General features: G+C 45.5%; 1 protein-coding gene across 5 annotated transcripts in view; it reads right to left on the minus strand.

Annotated features, from left to right (window-relative positions):
- The window catches only part of LOC140385450 (centrosome and spindle pole-associated protein 1-like), a 344,086-nt gene that overhangs the window by 155,288 nt on the left and 166,882 nt on the right, over window positions 1-21,916 (minus strand). For all 5 annotated transcript variants that reach the window (XM_072467626.1, XM_072467627.1, XM_072467628.1 and 2 more), the window contains 3 exons: window positions 18,038-18,095; window positions 6,609-6,856; window positions 2,880-2,998 (listed from right to left, as the gene is read on the minus strand). In XM_072467626.1, coding sequence (XP_072323727.1) covers window positions 2,880-2,998; window positions 6,609-6,856; window positions 18,038-18,095 — 425 coding nt within the window. The remainder of the gene's footprint in view (window positions 1-2,879; window positions 2,999-6,608; window positions 6,857-18,037; window positions 18,096-21,916) is intronic.

Below are 21,916 nucleotides of genomic sequence, written 5' to 3' on the forward strand. Positions count from 1 at the left end.
GGACCCTGGAGTTGTGAAGCAACAGTGCTAACCACTGTGCAACCATGCTAACCTATCTAGATGTCTTTGCAGACTCATGTCCTCTTCACAAATTACTTTCCGGCCTTACTTGTGTCATCAGCAAATTTAGCGACCATACATTCAGGACCTTCATCCAAGTCACTGATATGGATTGGAAATTGTTGAGGCCCATACACTGATTTTTGTGGTACTCCACCTGTTGCATCTTGCAAACCCAAAACTGACCTATAAGATGTATGGGGCAGAAGTGAGCCATTAGGCCCATCGAGTCTGTTCCGCCATTCAATGAGATCATGACTGATCTGCTATGATAATCCTCAACTCCACTTTCCCTCCTTATCCCCATTGATCCCCTTGATTCCCTGATTAAAAATATGTCTATCTCAGGGCAGCACGGTGGCACAGTGGGCAGTATTGCTGCCTCACAACGCGGAGGCCCCAGGTTCGATCCCGGCTCTGGGTCACTGTCCGTGTGAAGTTTGCACATTCTCCCAGTGTTCGTGTGGCTTTCGCCCCCACAACCCAAGATGTGCAAGCTAGGTGGATTGGCCCACGCTAAATTGCCCCTTAATTGGAAAAAATGAATTGGGTACACTATAAAAAAAAATTTTTATATATGTCTATCTCAGCCTTGAACATACTTAACGGCCCAGCCTCTGCAGCCATCTGCAGTAAAGAATTTCACAGATTCATTACCCTTGACAGAAAAAATTGTTCCTCATCTCCATCTTTATAAGTGGGCAACCCCTTACTCTGAGATTACACCCTCTGGACCTAGACTCTCCCATAAGGGGAAACAACTCCTCAGCATCTATGCTGCCACGCCCCAAGAGAATCCTACTCTGCTTCCTGTTAACCAATCAATCCCCTATCCATGCTTTTTTTTAAAAAATGTTTTTACTGGCTTTTATACATGATATACCTACAAATACAAATACACAGAAACACAAAAAACAGAGGGAGTAAAACATTTCATAACACAGCAGAAAAGAGGGTTTTTCAACTCCCCATCGCCTCTATTTTTACACAAAACAAACAAAACAAAACCGGGTGGAAGGCGCAATGGGTGGTGTCCCTGATGTCACTTGCATCTGTTGGTCATTTTTTTTTGTCCATTGGCCTCAGCCTCGGCCATCTGTCGTTCTTCCTGTTCTTTCTTTCTGTCTTTCGCCTTGGCTGTGTTGTGGTCGTTGTCGTCTCCTGCGCTCCCCCCCCCCCCCTTTTGTGTTCCCTCCTCCTTCCTCCCTCCTGGATCCCCTCTGTTCGTCCCTCGTCCTCTCTCCCTCCCTGCCACCCCCACCCTCCACCGCCCACCCCCTTCTTCTCTGCTACTCCCCTTTTGTTCCTGCTGGGTTTGGCTACTCCCTCTTGACCCCCCCCCCCCCCTTCCCCGCTATCATGTCCTGATTACTTTTCCCGGCTCTTGGCTACTTATATATTAGTTTGTTGGCCGCAAACAAGTCCCGAACAGTCAGGTAAATGGCTCCCATGTTTTGAGGAAGCCATCTTCCGACCCTCGGATGGTGAATTTGATTTCCTCCATTTGGAGAAACGACCCTTGGATGGTGAATTTGATTTCCTCCATTTGGAGAAATTCCGATTGATCAGACAGCCAGTCTGCAGCTTTAGGTGGTGCTGTTGACCGCCAGCCAAGCAGGATTCTGCGGCGGGCAATCAGGGAGGTAAAGGCAACGGCATCCGCCCGCCTCCCCATGAAGAGATCTGGCTGATCTGATACCCCAAAGACCGCCACTTTCAGGCATGGCTCCACCCTCATTCCCCACCATTTTGGACATTGCCTCAAAGGCGGCTGTCCAGTACCCTGCAAGTCTGGGGCAAGACCAGAACATGTGGGCGTGGTTGGCCAGGCCTCCTTGGCACCGTTCACATCCGTCCTTCACCTCCGGGAAGAACCTACTCATTCGAGTTCTTGTTAAATGGGCTCTATGTACCACTTTTAGTTGCATTAGGTTGAGTCTTGCGCACGTGGAGGTGGAGTTGACCCTATGTAGTGCTTCGCTACAGAGTCCCCACCCTATTTTGAACCCCTGCTCTTCCTCCCATTTCCTCCTTGCTGCATCCAGTACAGTGTCAGCCCTCTCTCAGTCGTTCGTACATGTCACTACAGCTCCATCTGCAGCACAGATAAACAATTACACTTTCTGTGCTAAATGTTTGGTGCGGTTGACGAAGCTAGTTCTGGCTAGGTCTGCATTGGCTCCAGTCATGTCAGCTTGGGTCACAGACTTCCCATGCTAAAGGTCGATGAAATGCAAAAAATGTGAGTTCTTTTGGATGTGTTTAGTTTTGGGATATAAAGGCTACTCGAGCTGTGACACTACAACTAATTGGTCCATTAACATTTTTTTTTCAATTGTTTGTACTGATGAGTGCAAGATGAAAAGCTGCAACAAAATGTAAATTTTTATCAATATTTGATTGTTTTTCAGATTTCTTTGAGATCTACATCAAAGGAATACAAAGATTCTTTACAAGTACCATTATTGAGGAATTCACTAGATTTTTCTAGTGCACTGATACCAGTGCAACATTACGTTCTCACAGCCTATTTACCCTTTAAGAACTGGCACAGTTCTTATATTGAATTTTGTTTTTACTATCCAGGACATTTTCTAATTTTACCTCCTTTACAACTGAAAATTGCTAGATACCAAAATTATATTTATACAAAATTCAAGCATAAGAATTTACTCTCCATTTTATGTGTCACAATTATATGTAATAAAGTGTAGCGATAAACTGATGCTGTTGTATTAGATTTCTATAAAATACCAATGAAAAAGAAAATTTACAGTCCTTTGGTACAATTTGCTTTTCAAATGTTATAGTATACTCACAGTATGCCAAGTTTGGATCCAAAGGATTCTGAGCACCATAAAAAAAATAAGCATTATCATAAGGTGTTCGGTAATGTTCAGTCAGCACAGGTGGTGGAGGGGGAGGAATAGCTGTGATCCTACAATAAGAAAAACATCTTCGTCAAATTCTACCCAATAAAGAGATGTAAACATTTATTTCATTAGAATACCAACTTTAATTGGCTCTTTCAGTGGTACTATCCAAAGGACAACTTAATTAACTTTGATCTTAGATAAGTAACAGTAAAGTAACACCAAGTACAGTATTGCAATTTTCCACTCAACCACAAAGTTTAAAGCAAGCTAAAATATACTGCTAATTACTGAACTTGCAAAATTCAATCTTGTTGTCATTATCATAGTGCAGTTTTGAAGCACAATCATTCAAATTACCATTGTGACATACTAATATGTCAGAATAAATAGCATATAATTTACAGTGCAGAAGGCCATTCGGCCCATCTAGTCTGCACCAGCCCTCGGAAAGAGCACCCCACGCCCCCACTCCATCCCTACAACCCAACCTAACCTAACCTTTTGGACACTTAAGGGACAATTTAGCATGGCCAATCCTAACCTGTACATCTTTGGACTGTGGGAGGAAACCAGAGCACCTGGAGGAAACCCACACAGACACGGGATAAAGTGCAAACTCCACACAAACAGTTATCCGAGGCCAGAATTGAATCCGGGACCCTGGATCTGTGAGATGGCAGTGCTAACCACTGTGCCGCTATGCCGCCCATAATCTCTATAAAATATAATATATAATATCAATATCTATATATCAATATCTCTATTTATTAACCATATTGAATGCCCCCAATGCTTTAATTCAGTTACACAAGCCTTAATCTACATCAAATTCCCTCTTTAAAAACTAAACATCAGCTTTACCTTTTTTAAAATTAAAAATTGACATGTAACCTGCAGTAATGCAATACTCAAAATTACATGAAAGATATTACAGGAACAGGTTTTTCGGCCCAACGAGTCCATGAGAGTTTTTGTCCTCCATGAGTTAAATCCCTACAGTGCAGGAGGAGACCATTCATTCCATTGAGTCTGCACCGACCCTCCAAAAGAGCACTCCACCTAGGCCCACTGCCCCATCCCACAACCCGTGCATTGATCATGGACAATCTACCTAGCCTGAACATCTTTGGTTATCTTTCGTAGTAACCCTAATCCTTTAATGGTTCAATCACTGACAACTTTCTGCTTTACATACATTTCACAACTTGATGCAAGAAATAAAAAATAGGAGTAGACCATATGCCCCTCTGAGCATCTTTTGTCACTCAATAGGATCATATTTGATCTTCTGGCTCAACACTAGCTTCCCACACTATCTCTACATCCCTCAATTCCTTTGTTTCCAAAAACAATCAATCTTTCCCTTCATTATATTCCACGACTGAGGGCCGAGAATTCCAAAGATTCACAACACTGAGTGAAGAAATTTCTCCTCCTTTCAATCCATATAGGTAGCCAACTAGTATTCTGACACTTGTGCTCTCCAGTGTAGAGAAACATCCTCCCGGCATTTATTCCTGGCTACAATCTCAGGTGAAACAGATCATGGTTCAACTGTCAGGAAGATGGGATATATGTCTTAGGTTGGAGTGGAATAACCATACCAATAAACAGATTATGGTATTATACTTTTTTAATATAAAAATTGTTGTGAAGATCACATTTTGTTTTAAAACTTGGGACTGAGTTCAAAGACGGGTCTCAAAATGGCTCCAGCTACCAGACAAAAATGTGGATATCAATCATCTTCTTCAGGCATATATATTTAAAATTCAATGAGTGCTCTTAAAGACCAACCAGAAACTTATTGGAATTGATGGCTTTTCCTCCAAACACAACGACAAGCTCAAAGGCCTAGTCTTGCACCTAGTTTCTGTGGTTCACTAACAGATAATCCATTGTAAGATATGAACAACATTGACTGTTTTGATCACTACATTCCAGCATTGTTTGAGAGATCTTGGTTAAGATTAAGCTAAATTGGCCGCCGTGAATCAACTTGTTGATTCTATGAACGATCTTCAACCACTTCCGAAAAAGTACACAAAGGTATTCAAAAAGTCACTTGGACCATGACTGGGGTCAAAGTCAAACTCAAGATAAAGGCAGACAGCCTGCCTAAGTGTTTAAAAGCTATTTGACCGAAAGTGGAAGAACACGAGACGTTACTGAAGACAGGAGTCACTGAGCCTGATACTACCAGTGATTGGGCAACCCCAATCGTCCCAGTCTTGGAAGAAGAATGGTCCAGTAGGAATATGCAGGAATATCCTGTAATGTTATCCCAAACTCCCATTAAAACCACACCCTTGTAAGAAGCAAACTTTGCTCACTCACTTGTGTTAAAGATAAATCTTCCAAATTTCCAATTCTCGTCCTTCTTTGGGCCAAAATATCCTTTATGTTTTCTAGAATGAGTAAAACAGTATTCCTCATGTCTTCACTTTCATCAATATTTAAAATGAGGGAGCATGTTTTGTTGGTGGAGGTCTATGTGAAGGAGAGGCCACAAACAGGGGACACAGTTTAAAAATACTGGGTAAGGAGAAATATTTTCTCTCAAAGGATTACGAGTCTTTAAAATTCTCTTCCACAGAGAGCAGAGGAAGTAGAATAATTGAATATTTTTATGCCAGGTGTAGATCGATTCTTCACTAACAAAATATAATATGGGGTAGATGTGGGTTGAGGCAACAATCAAATCAGCCATGATCCTATTGAATGGTGGAAAGGTGGTGCAGAGCTCAAGGGGCCGAATGACCTACTCGAGCTCCAAATTCATATGCTGTTATGTATGTTTTTATAATAGTACCCCAACTTCTTTCACTTTCTGCTCAAAGTGACCCTATGTATAAATTATTCAAATCAGAAAGAAATGCTACGGTAAGACGTAGAATTAATTAATATCTCACAGATTCATCAGTGGCATCAAGGTCATGTGCAGGGGAGTGCGGTGCAGCCATGAACCTTCAAGATTCAGGCTCCCTAGACAAGTTTGAAGTGGAGCCATTAGACCTCATGGGGTTCAATATTAATGTTGAAAATTCCACAGGCCAAGCCCACCCATTTAAATTAGTGTGCCCCTCTTGTTGGCTTTATTCTGGAATTCTGACAGTACATATCAACTAATGATGACTGATCTGGGATTTTGTCTGATAAATATACTGAGTGCAACTAAAAAATGTTGTTTGAATACTTTGTAGGAAAGCTCTGCCAACTTGGGCAAAATGTTAGCCAGTAAGATTTTGCAGGGTCAACTGCACTGGGATTTGTCTGATTTTGCAGCACTCCTGAATCGTTGCTGAGGTGTCTGTTTGGAATTCTTATTGTTCAACTTAGCAGCAACTATTTTACAAGTAAGTAACTTGTTAGACCATCAACAGACATACCACATGTGTGAAACTAGAGTAATCTGTCAACCAGACCATTCCCATGAAGTAATCAGTGACCAGTTGTATTTTTACCACAATTTGTCAATTGTCATGGTAATTTTTTGTGCTACCTCAAATTATTATATTTATTGAATTTGATAACAAATTTTCATATCGGGCTTTGAACCAAAAGGATCAATGTGCATATACCTGAACTGCAAAACAACATTTTCTCTTATTTTTCTTTTACACATTGCACATTAAAAGCATAGCTCAAATTTAAACATCATATAGATTTTACCTAGGAACCATTACATTCCCAAGGGGATTCCACATTCCACTGCTCAGGCCAATATTAGGGCCCCTGCCATCAAATGGAGGATTTTGGAAAGCTACCCTGGGGCGTTCTGGGGGCCGTCTCTCTTCAACAGGAGATCTTTCATTCCTTGAATTTTTCACAACATGGCGTTCACTTCCTTCGTAAGTGGCCTCATGCCTGTGAGGATCATGTTGTCGTATTGCCGCACCAAACTCCCTTATTCGATTTGGCTGTAAAGTTGAATTAAAATTACCAAATTTCTTGGTCATTTATCAACAGCAACAACCAAAAGATATTGATACAATGACTTTATCACAAAAAATAACCAACCTTATTTTAGGCATGGACATAAAGAAAACAGATACTAAGTGCCAAACCAGAAGTAAACGAAAAGTTTGGTCAAAGAAATCAATCTTGCAAAAATGGAGATTCAAAAAGGGACTTCCAAAAAGTACGATCAATGCAACTGAATATTTCATCTTTATTAATAATAATAACAAAAATAATCTTTACTAGTGTCACAAGTAGGCTTACATTAACACTGCAATGAAGTCATCGTGAAAATCCCCTAGGCGCCACACTACGGCGCCTGTTCTGGTACACTGAGGGAGAATTCAGAATGTTCAATTCACCTAACAAGCATGTCTTTCAGGACTTGTGGGAGGAAACCAGAGCACGCGGAGAATACCCACGCAGATATAGGGAGAACGTGCAGCTCCGCACAGACAGTGACTCAAGCCGGGAATCAAATCCAGGTCCTTGACACGGTGAAACAACTGTGCTAACCACTACGCTACCGTGCCGCATGATGGTATGACGCGAAAGAGGCCCAAAGTCAGAAGAAAATATATTTTTAATGAGGGGATATAATGCTGAAGAAGATTTCAAACATAGGATAAACATGGCTGTTGAGGGATAGAAACAGACCTTGGATGGGGTTGGAGGAAAGGAGAAGCCAGTAAAACATAAATAATGTCAATCAGAGAGAAAAACAAGAGGTTATTAGGGCAGCATAGGTTATGCCCAGCAGAGTTATGGGCAATCTTGAGTTTATGAGTATTCAAAATTGCCAGTTAAGAGGTTATTCGAATAAATTAGCCTTCCAATGATAGTAGAATGGATAAAGATTTCAGTAACTGAAAGGGCTATGATGACAGATTAAAATAGTTTGGGGGTTCAAAGGATGTGGTAATTGAAGCTGAATTCAGAGTCAAATAAAATATCAGGATTATTCATGGAACGGTTCAGACAGACCGTCATCGACAATGGAATCAGTGCAAGGGAGCAAGGTTTGTGGCAGAGGCTGAAAATAATAGCTTTGGTCCTGCTGACGTTGAGCTGGAGGAATGTGATTTATCTAAGATTTTATGTTGTGTGAGCAATTTGACAGTACAAAGACAATCAAAAGATAAAAGAGATAACAGAGATAGAGGTGGATATCATCAGCATGCATGTCACAGCTATTTAGCAACCGATAGATGCTATCATCAAACTGACAGCAGATAGGAAAGGAATAACAAAAAGTATTGTCTCTAGAGCACACTGCCCAGTTTTGATCCCTCCATTTGGTAGGTAGCCTTGAATAAAGTTCAAAACAGAAGAACAAGAATGATTCCTAAAGAACCTCAGTTCTCAGATAGACTCGAGACATTTAGAGTAGCATAGTCTTAGGTAGCCTGATAGAAACCTATAAAATAATGAAACGGCTGAACCCCTATTGATATATTATTCCAGTTTAACAGAATGGACAGGACCAGGAATACTTAAACTTTGTAAGAGTACAGTACAAAGTCTTACAACACCAGGTTAAAGTCCAACAGGTTTGTTTCGATGTCACTAGCTTTCAGAGTGAAAAAAATAGAGTGAAATATTGAGCATGTGACTTGCAGGTAGATTTTTCACTTATTTGCTCCATAACTCACTTCAGAAAATTGAAGTCTGCTTTATTTTTCGAACGATTGGCATATAGACATGGAAGGATCAAAAAAGAATGCACAGAAATTAGTGGGAAACACCCCAAAATTTACCAATGTAAGCAAACTCCATGTAAAGATTTCATATTGGTAAAACTGGCCCTCATGTCTAGCTTTCATTTTTTTGGAAAAATAACATGCACAGAAGGATAGGAAGGAGCACCAAACTGTCAAAAAAAACTATAAACAGCAAAAGGCGGCCGGTAGTGAGAGCTATAAAAATGGAGTTTGAAAAGAAACATTAAAACCAACACAAAGTTATGATACTCAAAGAAAGGATGGTCAGTGTTGTGGGCCCCTTATGAATTAATAACGATTATATTATAAAATGAAAATAAGTAAATAGTAGACATTTGAATAACTGCTTTGCATCAGTAATTACAGTAGAGCAAGGCAAAAGTAAGCATAATGGACATCCCAAGGAAACTAATGCTGAATCAGAAACAGGGATTCAACAAAATAAAGTGACTGTTAGTTAAAGTTAGCTAATATTAACGCTCAAGAATTGGAGACAAATTATTTGCTTGGTTGGGAAATTAATTGAGTGGCAGGAGATAAGGGATCAATAGGCAGTTACTGTAATTGACAGAATACAACTAGTGGTGGTCTGCATGGGTCTGTTTTGGGACCTCAACAAATCACATGTTTTATTAATGGTTTGTATCAGGAGGGAAAGCCATATATCCATCTTTACTGATGTCACAAAGATGAGCAGCATTATAAACTATAGATGGAAGTATAAAATCATCAAGCGATATCAATATATTAACGGCATAAGAAAAACAGTGCCAAAGGGTTTCATTGTACAATGGGCCCTGATGATCATTATCCGTAAGTCATTGAAGGCTAGCATGCAGGTGCAGCGAGCTATGTTAGCCTTTATCGCAAATGGATTTGAGTACAGGAGTAGGGCGGTCCTGCTTCAATTGTATAGAAGCTTGGCTACGCCACACCTGGAGTAGTGTACGCAGTTTTGGTCCCCTTACCTCAGAAAGAATATTATTACCATAGAGGGAGTGCAACAAAGGTTTACCACACTTGTTCCAGGGATGGCAGGGCTGCCTTATGAAGAGAGATTGGGCAAACTGGGCCTGTATTGTCTAAAGTTTCGAAGAATGAGGGGTTACCTCACTGAAATCGACAAAATACTTAAAGGAATAGACAGAGCAAATGCAAGATGTTTCTTGGTTGGGGAGTCTAGAACCAGGGGGAACAATTTCAAAATAAGACGGATGCCACTGAGAACAGAGTTGAGGAGACATTTCTTTTACATAGGTTGTGAACCTATGTAATTCTCGACCCCAGAGGGCTGTCGAAGCTCAGTGTATCTTTACAGCAGAGATTGATAGATTTCTGATTAACAATAATGTAAAGGGATATGGGGATAGTAGGTATAAACGGCATTGAAATGTTCCATCAGCCATGATCATATTGAATCGTGGAACAGGTTCTGAATGGCCCACTCCTGATCCTATGTAAACAAAGAACAAAGAAAAGTACAGCACAGGAACAGGCCCTTCAGCCCTCCAAGCCTCCGCCGGCCATGCTGCCTGTCTAAATTAAAATCTCCCTCCACTTCCGGGGTCCGTACCCTCTATTCCCATCCTATTCATGTATTTACATAAACAAATGCATGTTTCACATAAAGATAGAACAAAATACTTTCTAAAAGATGACAGGTGGAAACATTGGAGGCAAAAATATTTTGGGGTCCAGGCGCATAGATCATTTAAATGTCATGAACATGTGCAGAAAATAATCTAAGAGGCAAATTAATGTTGTCCTTTATATCTAGAGGGCTAAAATATAAGGAGGTCGAAGTTACTCAACGGTTATACAAAGTCTTGATCAGGCCACACCTGGAGTGTCTTTGGAAAGATATATTGGCCTTGTAGCGATTGTAACACGGTTTACCAAAATGATACATGGACTCAAATGTTAAAATACAAGGCAGAATTATACACCCTAAGATTATATTTCCTCCAATTTAAAAGTTTAAGGGGTGATTTGAATGAAGTTTTCAAGACATTGGGGAACAGATGGAGTATACACATTTTTGTTATTTCTGCAACTTAAGGAGTCTAGGACGATGGGACATAGCCTAAAAATTAGAGCCAGCTCTTTCAGGAGTCAAATTAGGATACACTCCTTCACAGAATGGGTGATAAGAGGTTTGGAACTACCCTATAAATGACAATTGATACGCGATAAATTATTAATTTTAAATCTGGAGCTTGATAGATTTTTGTTAACCATAGGCGTTAATGGTTATGGGGTAAAGATGAGTTGGGTTGCAGATCAGACACAAATGGCGGAATTAGCTCAAAGGGCTAAATGGTCTACATCTGTTCCTGTGTTCCTATAAATGGTAAGAAAATAGAACTGCAGAAGAGAAAAGAGCTTTGGAAGGCAAGTCCATAACTCGTAAAGCTAGTAGACAGGTGGAAAGGCAATCAATTGACAAATGAATGCTGGCCTTTACTGAGCCACACATTAAAAATGGGAAGGAGTAATGCTTCAGTTTTATCCTGCCGCGGGTTAGGCTGCATCTGGAGTACTGCATTCAGGTTTGGGCACTACAGCTCAGAAAATATATACTGACCTTGGAGGACTGACCTTGGAGGACACGCAACATAGATGCACAAGAATATTATATTATGACGACAGGTAGCACAAGTTTTTCTTGCATTTCTTTCAGTATAAAAATTTGAGGGGTGATTCAATTAAGATATTAAAAGGATTCAATAGAGTTGATGGAGAAATGATTGTCTCAGATGAGGAAATCAAGTTAAAAGAAATAATCGTAAAATTAGAACTCAGCCATTCAAGAATAAAAATCAGGAAACATTTGTTCACAAAAGGGTAGTAAATATCTGGAACTTCCTGTTCCAAAAGACTGTGGATGGTAGAACAACGGGAGTTTAGACCAAGATAGAATTTTGTTAGGCAGGGACATCAAGAGACATGGAGCTACGGCACGTAAATAAGGAGAGTTGAGGTACACATCAGCAATGATCTTTCTTTTTTTTTTATAAATGTTTTATTGAAAATTTTTTCCCAAACAACAATTTTTCCCCTCTTACAAAGCAAACGCAACAATAACAATACAGAAATTTTAAACAATACACAAGTAACAAAACCCCTTTATCTTTGACCTAAACTAAACCCCCCCCCCCCTCCCCCCCCCCCCCCGGGTTGCTGCTGCTGGTCATCTGTCTTCCCTCTAACGTTCCCCTAGGTAGTCGAGAAATGGCTGCCACCGCCTGGTGAACCCTTGAGCCGATCCTCTCAGGGCAAACTTTATCTGCTCCAGTTTAATGAACCCCGCCATATCATTTACCCAGGCCTCCAGTCCGGGGGGTTTCGCCTCCTTCCACATGAGTAGGATCCTGCGCCGGGCTACTCGGGACGCAAAGGCCACAACGTCGGCCTCTTTCGCCTCCTGCACTCCCGGCTCTTCCGCAACTCCAAATAGAGCTAACCCCCAGCCTGGTTTGACCCGGGCCTTCACCACCCGCGAAATCACTCCCGTCACTCCCTTCCAATACCCTTTCAGTGCCGGGCATGCCCAAAACATATGTGCGTGGTTTGCCGGGCTCCCGCCACACCTCCCACATTTGTCCTCCACTCCAAAGAACCTGCTCAATCTTGCTCCCGTTATGTGTGCTCTATGTAGCACCTTAAATTGAATCAGGCTAAGCCTGGCGCATGAGGAAGAGGAATTTACCCTGCTTAGGGCATCAGCCCACATACCCTCCTCTATCTCCTCCCCTAGTTCTTCTTCCCACTTTCCTTTTAGTTCGCCCACCGACTCCTCCCCCTCTTCCCTCATCTCTCGGTAAATCTCTGACACCTTGCCCTCACCGACCCACACCCCTGAAAGCACCCTGTCCTGTATCCCCTGTGTCGGGAGCAACGGAAATTCCCTCATCTGTTGTCTAGTAAATGCCCTCACCTGCATATATCTCAAGAAATTTCCCCGGGGCAACTTATACTTTTCCTCCAATGCTCCCAAGCTCGCAAAAGTCCCATCTATAAATAAATCTCCCACCCTCCTAATTCCCAACTGGAACCAGCTCTGAAATCCTCCATCCATTCTTCCTGGGGCGAACCTATGGTTGTTCCTGATTGGGGACCCCACCAGGGCTCCCCGCACCCCTCTCTGTCGCCTCCACTGTCCCCAGATATTCAATGTTGCCGCCACCACCGGGTTCGTGGTAAACTTTTTAGGTGAGATCGGTAGCGGCGCCGTCACCAGCGCCTCTAAACTCGTCCCTTTACAGGACTTTCTCTCCAGCCTTTCCCACGCTGCTCCCTCACCCTCCATCATCCATTTACGTATCATTGCCACATTGGCGGCCCAATAGTAATCGCCCAAGTTCGGTAGTGCCAATCCTCCTCTGTCCCTACTACGCTGAAGGAACCCCCTCCTTACTCTCGGAACTTTCCCTGCCCACACGAAGCTCGTGATGCTCCTGTCTATTTTATTAAAAAAGGTCTTAGTGATTAGTATAGGGAGACATTGAAATACAAATAAGAACCTCGGGAGGACCATCATCTTAATTGCTTGCACCCTGCCCGCCAGCGATAGAGGCTGCATGTCCCACCTCTTGAAGTCCTCCTCCATTTGTTCTACCAACCGTGTCAGATTAAGTCTGTGCAAGGTTCCCCAGCTCCTAGCGATCTGAATCCCCAGGTATCGGAAGTTTCTTTCCACTTTCCTTAGAGGCAAGCCTTCTATCTCTCTACTCTGGTCCCCTGGATGTATCACAAATAATTCACTCTTCCCCATGTTTAGCCTATACCCCGAGAAATCCCCGAACCCCCTCAAAATTCGCATAACCTCTATCATTCCCCCCGCTGGGTCCGACACGTATAACAATAGGTCATCCGCATATAACGAGACTCGGTGTTCTTCTCCCCCTCTAATCACCCCTCTCCATTTCCTGGAGTCTCTCAACGCCATGGCCAGAGGTTCAATTGCCAACGCGAACAACAATGGAGACAGCGGGCATCCCTGTCTTGTTCCCCTATATAGTCGGAAATACTCCGATCTATGTCGACCTGTAACTACGCTTGCCGTTGGAGCCCCATAAAGAAGTCTAACCCAGCTAATAAACCCGTTCCCAAACCCAAACCTCCTTAACACTTCCCATAAATACTCCCACTCCACCCTATCAAATGCCTTCTCTGCGTCCATTGCCGCCACTATCTCTGCCTCCCCCTCCACTGGGGGCATCATTATCACCCCTAATAGTCGTCGCACGTTAACATTCAGTTGTCTCCCTTTTACGAACCCTGTCTGGTCTTCGTGCACCACCCCCGGGACACAGTCCTCTATCCTCGATGCCAGTACCTTTGCCAACAATTTGGCGTCCACGTTCAACAATGAAATGGGTCTATAGGACCCGCACTGCAACGGATCTTTATCCCTCTTCAAAATTAACGATATCGTCGCCTCCGACATCGTCGGGGGTAGAGTCCCCCCTTTCCTGGCCTCATTGAACATCCTCACCATCAACGGGGCCAACAAGTCCACATATTTTCTGTAATACTCCACCGGGAACCCGTCTGGTCCTGGGGCCTTCCCTGCTTGCATGCTTCCCAGTCCCTTAATAACCTCGTCCACCCCAATCGGTGCCCCCAGGCCTACCACCCCCCGCTCCTCCACTTTCGGGAACCTCAACTGGTCCAGGAACTGCCGCATCCCCTCCTCTCCCTCTGGGGGTTGAGACCTACACAGTTCCTCATAGAAGGTCTTGAACACCTCATTTATCTTTCCTGCCCTTCGCACCGTGTCTCCCCTTTGGTCTCTAATTCCGCCTATCTCCCTCGCTGCTGCCCTCTTTCGCAATTGATGAGCCAACAGGCGACTCGCCTTTTCCCCATATTCATACCTCCTCCCCTGTGCCTTCCTCCACAGTACCTCCGCCTTTCTGGTGGTCAGAAGGTCAAATTCCGTCTGGAGTCGTCTCCTCTCCCTGTACAATTCCTCCTCCGGGGTCTCTGCAAATTCCCTATCCACCCTTAAAATCTCCCCCAGTAATCTTTCCCTTTCCTTGGCCTCTGTTTTCCTTTTGTGGGCCCCAATGGAGATCAGCTCTCCTCTGACCACCGCTTTTAGTGCTTCCCATACCACTCCCACAGGGACCTCGCCGTCGTCATTGACCTCCAGATATCTCTCAATACACCCCCACACTCTTGCACACACTCCCTCATCCGCCATCAGTCCCACATCTAATCGCCAGAGTGTTCTCTGCTCCCTTTCCTCTCCTAATTCCAGGTCCACCCAATGTGGGGCATGATCCGAAACCGCTATGGCTGAGTACTCAGCTTCTTCCACCCTAGAGATCAACGACCTTCCCAAAACAAAAAAATCTATCCGGGAGTACACTTTATGGACATGGGAGAAGGAGGAAAACTCCCTAGCCCTAGGTCTAAGAAATCGCCATGGATCCACTCCCCCCATTTGGTCCATAAACCCCTTAAGTACCTTGGCCGCTGCCGGCCTTCTTCCGGTCCTTGAGCTGGATCTATCTAGCCCCGGGTCCAGCACTGTATTAAAGTCCCCTCCTAAAATCAAGTTTCCTACCTCCAGGTCCGGTATACGCCCCAGCATCCGTCTCATAAATCCCGCATCGTCCCAGTTTGGGGCATACACGTTAACCAACACGACCTCCATTCCCTCCAGCCTGCCACTCACCATTACATATCTACCTCCGCTATCTGCTACAATGTTCTTTGTTTCAAATGCGACCTGTTTCCCCACCAAAATGGCCACCCCTCTATTCTTTGCGTCCAGTCCTGAGTGGAACACCTGTCCCACCCATCCTTTCCTTAGCCTAACTTGGTCCGCCACCTTTAGGTGCGTCTCTTGGAGCATAACCACGTCTGCCCTTAGTCCTTTCAAATGCGCGAGCACTCTGGCCCTTTTTATCGGTCCGTTCAGGCCTCTCACGTTCCACGTGATCAGCCTCACTAGGGGGCTACCTGCCCCCCTCCCGTGTCGACTAGCCATTACCTTCTCTAGGCCAGTCCCATATCCCGCCTCCGCGCTCCCGCTCGCTCCCCCAGCGTCGCACACCATCCCCGCCCACCCACTCTTTAGCCATTTCCTTTTGGATTTCCGCAGCAGCAACCCAGTTGTTCCCCCCCCCCCTCCCCCCCCCTCCCCGCTAGATCTCTTTCTAGCATGATTGCTCCCCCCATATTACTTCCGTAAGTCAGCTGACTTCAACTGACCCCGGCTACTCCTGCTCACTCCTCGACCCCCCCCATGTGGGGAACTCCCATCCGCCTTGCGCCTGTCTTCCCGCCTTATTCTTTCTGGTGCGGGAACATCCCTTTCCCTGACCCGCCTCTTATGGCGCAGCTCCCTTTCCCCTCCCCCTCCCCTTCCCCATTCTCCAACTATGTCCCGTCTTTCCCCCCTCACCGGCGCCCACATTTCCCCAATGTCTCCCCCCTTCCCGGTTTACTTCTCAATTAACTTCCACCGTAACATTAACAATAACATTTCCTGCAGCATCAGTCCCTCAGTTCCGATCCAATTTCTCTTCTTTGATGAAGGTCCATGCTTCCTCCGCCGTCTCGAAATAATGGTGTCTCTCCTGATACGTGACCCATAGTCTTGCCGGCTGCAGCATCCCGAACTTCACCTTCCTTTTATGCAACACCTCTTTGGCTCGGTTGAAGCTCGCCCTCCTTCTCGCCACCTCCGCACTCCAATCCTGGTATACCCGTACCACTGCATTCTCCCATCTGCTACTCCGCACCTTTTTAGCCCATCTCAGGACCTCTTCTCTATCCTTAAGGCGGTAAAATCGCACGATTATCGCCCTGGGTGGTTCTCCCGCTTTTGGTCTTCTCGCCGGAATCCGATTTGCCCACTCCACCTCCAAGGGGCCCGTAGGGGCCTCAGCACCCATCAGTGAGCTCAGCATCGTACTTGCGTACGCTCCACAGTCCACTCCTTCCACACCCTCAGGGAGACCCAGTATCCGAAGGTTCTTCCTTCGCGCTCCATTTTCTAGGGCTTCGATCCTTTCAGTACACTTTTTATGAAGTGCCTCGTGCGTCTGTGTCTTAACCGCCAGGCCCAGGATCTCGTCCTCAATATCTGTCACCTTCTGCTCCACCACACGGAGCTCTGTCTCCTGGGTCTTTAATGTCTCCTTGAGCCCCTCAATTGCCTGCAGCAACGGGGTCAGCACCTCCCTCTTCAGCAGCTCCATGCACCGTCTCACAATTTCATGCTCAGGCCCCCATGTCGCCTGCGCTTTCTCCGCCGCCATCTTGTACTTCTCTCTTTCTGACCCTTTGGTCGACGATTCCTCGCGCTGCAGCCGCCGCCGCCGGTTTTTTCCTCCTTCGTTTGGGGGGGGACTCCCTTCTCACACGCCCCACACCGGGTTGCGTCGTCGAAAAATTCCCTGTTGGGGCTCTTAAAAGAGCCCGAAGGTCCGTCGGAGCTGGAGCCGCCGAAGCGTGCGGCTAGCTAGGCATCACCGCAACCGGAAGTCCCTTCAGTGGCCTTGATGAGGTCTTTTCACAGTTGTTCCCTCTGCTGCTAGAATTCACTTTTGATACAGGCCCTCAGGTCAGCTTGCAGCTTTAAGCTTGCCCTTCCCCCGCCTGCATGCTGGAAGAGGCCCTGTTTATCCTGCAGTTGCAGCCAAATCTTTTACTGTTTCTGCGTGTGTCTGGCAAGCAAGAGACATACCCTTCCTGGGGGACACTGTCGGGGGAATATTGCAGCCTTCTTCCCACACCGGGAAATGTCAAACAAATGCCGTGGGGGCCCTGTAAAAGAGCCCAAAAGTCCGTTCCAAGCAGGAGCTGCCGAATGTGCGACCTAGCTCTGCATAGCCGCACCCGGAAGTGCAATGATCTTTCTTAAAAGCAGAGCAGAATTAAAGAAATGACTGATGTACTCTTCTTCCTATTATAAATTATACCATTATTCAAACTGCATGTGTAAACTTCTAAACTTGGCACACTAATTGCACCCACCCAACAGTGGTGGCATTGTAGCATATTTTGCATCTCCCAACTCCACTGTTTTCTTTCCTCAGAGCTTTGGATTCATATTTCAAGTACATGTCCAATTTCATTTAGAAATCTATTATAGTTAGATTCTTCATGCATAATCTCCAACTGCAATACAGTGTGAATCTGCTGTGCACCATGCTTACAAACAGAAACTGATTAATCATCAATTATAATGCAACTATCAAAAGGATAAATTCTCATTTCCTCTCCTGTCTGAAAGTTAGTAAGTAACAGGACATTGTTAATGGGATAAAACGACTCACCACTGCAGGTGACAAACAGGTGTTTACTGACCCCAAGAACTATCAAAAAAAGTCATATCCATTCTGAAGGTACAAAATTTTGAAAACTATTTAACAATGCATACATAAACGGTTAAGTTCTTACTTCCTTCTCTGGGTCTACAGCTCCTGAAGCAGCAACTCTGAGCTCAAGCTCTTTTTCCCTGTGGCAGAAAGGCAATTAATCATAAAATTAGTAGTATGTTTCGCCTCCAATTTTCTACACCTACCTTTCTCCAGGGAAAACATCCCATGCTCGTGTATAATTCCGAAAGCAGCAGTAGCCTGAGCCAGACACTGAAAATTATCAGATTACCTTATCATGATACGCAACACAATTAAACTTAACTGGACTGATCAACATCTGTGCACACGCTTCCAGCAGAGGTCACTGGATAGCAATCAGAAGTGAGAACTCTCGCCAAGTTTACATCAACCTCTTCCAGGAATATTGGGCGGGATTCTCCTTTTGGGAGACATAGGGCTGCATTCGCCGCACCCCAACGCCAAAATAGTGGCTGGCGCAGGGACGGAGAATCCACTTTCCCTGCGCGGAATCGTGACCCGCGCCGATTCCCCGGTTCTGCGGGCCCGGAAAAGCGGCGTACTCGGTAGGACCTTCCTGGAATAATTGCCAGAGGCCTGCTCCTCCATTCTCCACCCCCGACCGGCCGAAGTCCCGACGGCGTGGATCTAATGTGGTCCAGCTGGTCGGGATACTCTAGTCCGCAGCCATCCTGGTTGAGGGCGGGCCAATCGGAGGATAGCAGACGGGGCCTTATAGGAGGCCAGGAAATGATTGTGCGGGCGCTGAGGGTCGAGCGCGCAGTCGATCGGGGGGGGGGGGGGGGGGTATTTTTAGAGTCCAGCTCCGTGGTACGAGTCTGCCATGGAGCGCGGCATGGTCACTGGTGGCTGCCGTCATTCGCATACGCGGCCTCCTACCCAGAAGTGCGGGGGCCCATATCTGCAACAAAAGCTTCTAGATCTACACCGGGCCCCTGCTAACCCCTGCAGTGCTAGGAATATGTGGCTCTTCATTGCCAGGTTTTCTGGCATGAAACTCCACAGTTTTGACGTGGCGTGGAGACATAGTCCCAGTAACGGAGAATCCAGCCCAATATTCTTCCACAGAGCTGAACTGCACCAGTAAAACAATCCCCTTGTGATCGTAAAGCAGAATGCAATTCAATGTTCCACACCATGCAAATTTATGCATGGCGTGCAATACAAGGAATGCCCAGAGACCCCACTTTCAGACTGCCACCTTGAGCCGGTAATAGGGGGAACCCCCACAGGGATCCATGTAATAGGGAGACCCTGCCTAAAGGAACCCCCTCCACTCACAGAACCCCTCCCCCAGAGATGGGAACCCTGTCTGGAAGATGGAGAGCAGTGGGAAGCATTATAGCTGTAATACTTACCTTGCAGCTCCACATGTTCATTCGTCAAAGGAGAGCAGCTTTGCCCGCATCTGGTTCACACAGATCCATTATCTCAAGCCATTCATAGTGTTCGAGTAGTGCTCTGTGATTGACAGCTTGTAAAATCTGTCACCGCTTGAGTGATTGGAATGCACTTCTATCTCTTTGATGTGGCCACCTACCACCATGCGATACCTTGTTAAATGCCTTGCTAAAGTCCATGTAGACGACGTTGACTGCACTGCCCTCATCTACTTTCTTGGTTACCCCTTCAAAAAACTCAAATTCATGAGACATGATTTTCCACTCACTAAGCCATGCTGACTGTCCCTAATCAGTCCTTGCCTCTAATCCGGTCTCTCAGAATACCTTCTAACAACTTACCCACCACAGACGTTAGGCTACCAAAAGAGAAAATGCTGGAAAATCTCAGCAGGTCTGGTAGAATCTGTAAGTAGAGTAAAGAGCTAACGTTTCAAGGCCAGATGACCCTTTCTCTCCCTACAGATGCTGCCAGGCCTGCTGAGATTTTCCAGCATTTTCTCCTTTGGTTTCAGATTCCAGCATCCGCAGTAATTTGCTTTTATACAGACATTAGGCTCACCGGTCTGTATTTCCCTGGCTTTTCTCTGTGGCCCTTCTTGAACAAAGGCACAACATTTGCTACCCTCCAATCTTCAGGCGCCTTACCTGTGGCTGTCGACGATTCAAATATCTCTGTTAAGGGAATCGCAATTTCCTCCCTAGCCTCCCACAACGTCCTGGTATAAATTTCATCAGGTCCTTGGGATTTATCTACCTTGATGCGCTTTAAGACTTCCAACACCTTCCCTGTAATATTTACACTTTTCAAGGACATCACTATTTATTTCTCCAAGTTCCCTAACATCCATGCCTTTCTCAACAGTAAATACCGATGAGAAATATTCATTTAGGATATCACCAATCTCTTGTGGATCCACACATAGATGACCTTGTAGATCCTCAAGAGGCCCTACTCTCTCCCTTGTTACTCTTTTGCCCTTTATGTATTTGTAAAAGCTCTCTAGATGCTCCTTTGCCTTATCTGCCAAAGCAATCTCATGTCCCCTTTTTACCCTCCTGATTTCTCTCAACTCTACTACGACAACCTCTATACTCTTCAAGGGATCCACTTGATCCCAGTTGCCTCCTTCTTATTTTTGACCAGGGCATCAATATTCCGAGTCATCAAGGGTTCCTTAGCTGCAAGTGGGAGAACAGCGAGCTGCGCATCTACCAGGACCTGGGTGCGGACCTGGCCAAAAGAAGAGCGGGATTCAACTGAGTAAAATCGTCTCTTTTCAAGAAGAATGTTTAGTTTGGGCTGCTATATCCTGCTCATTTGAGTCAGTTTTGAAGATCAGGAACTCTAGTTTGAGTCGCCGGACAAGGCAATGGACTTTATTAAAAGTAAAGGGCTGGCAGGTGACTGAGGACACTGAACTCTTGGGGTGGGTAATGCTGTATCGATCTTGTTAGAGTTCTCACTTTTGAACTGTATGTGAAATGTTTTTTATATTGATTCTTGGGCTGTTGCTCAGTTTTGTAAGTTAGCCTGGGGCTGGTGGGGGAAGGGTAGGTGGATCTTCTTTGTGTTTGGTTGTTACAGTGTTTTTTGAATATGTTTGTCCGAGTGGGGGAGGAGGGGGAACAATAGTGGGTAGGATGTTTGGCGCCAGGGGGGGGGAGCTACCAGGCGAGCTCACGGAGGCGCAGGTGGGGTGAGCAGATGATACATTTGCTGAAGGGGTTGGAATTGTTGTGCTGTTAGTGGGGGGAGGAATTGCTCTGCTGACAGGGGACGGATTGTTGCTGGGAGACAAATGGGAGGTTGAGGACGGAGGGTGCCGAAGAGCGGACTTGCGGGGGAGCGAGCTAGAGGCTGGCCAAGAATTGTGATGGTTGAACGGCCCCGGGGGGGGGGGGGGGGGGGGGGGCTGCCTCCCGGTCAGGCTGATCACGTGGAACGTTAGAGGGCTGAATGGGCCAGTTAAGAGGGCTCGCGTGTTCACGCATTTGAGGGGATTGAAGGCGGGCGTGGCAATGCTACAGGAGGCATATCTGACGGTAACAGATCAGATTGAGGAAGGGGTGGGTCAGGCAGGTACTTCACTCAGGGTTGGACTCTAAGACTACGGGGGTCGCGATCCTGATTAATAAACAGGTGTCATTTGAGGCAGGGAAAATAGTTGCGGATATGGAGGGAGGTATATCACGATCAGTGGGAAGCTGGAGGGGACACCGGTGGTGCTCGTGAATGTCTAAGCACCAAACTGGGATGATGCAGAGTTTATAGGACGGGTGTTAGGGAAGATCCCAGACCTGGATTCACACAAGCTGATCATGGAGGGGGGGGATCTTTAATACGGTCATTGATCCAAGGTTGGACCAATTGAGCTCAAAGACAGGGAGGGTGCCAGCAATGGCGAAGGAACTAAAGGGGTTCATGGAGCAGATGAGTGGGGCAGACCCATGGATGTTTGGTCGGCCAAGAGCGAAGGAGTTTTCTTTCTTTTCGCATGTACATAAAGTATACTCCC

Source organism: Scyliorhinus torazame, chromosome 11 (assembly GCF_047496885.1).
Source record: "Scyliorhinus torazame isolate Kashiwa2021f chromosome 11, sScyTor2.1, whole genome shotgun sequence".
NCBI classification, from domain to species: domain Eukaryota; kingdom Metazoa; phylum Chordata; class Chondrichthyes; order Carcharhiniformes; family Scyliorhinidae; genus Scyliorhinus; species Scyliorhinus torazame.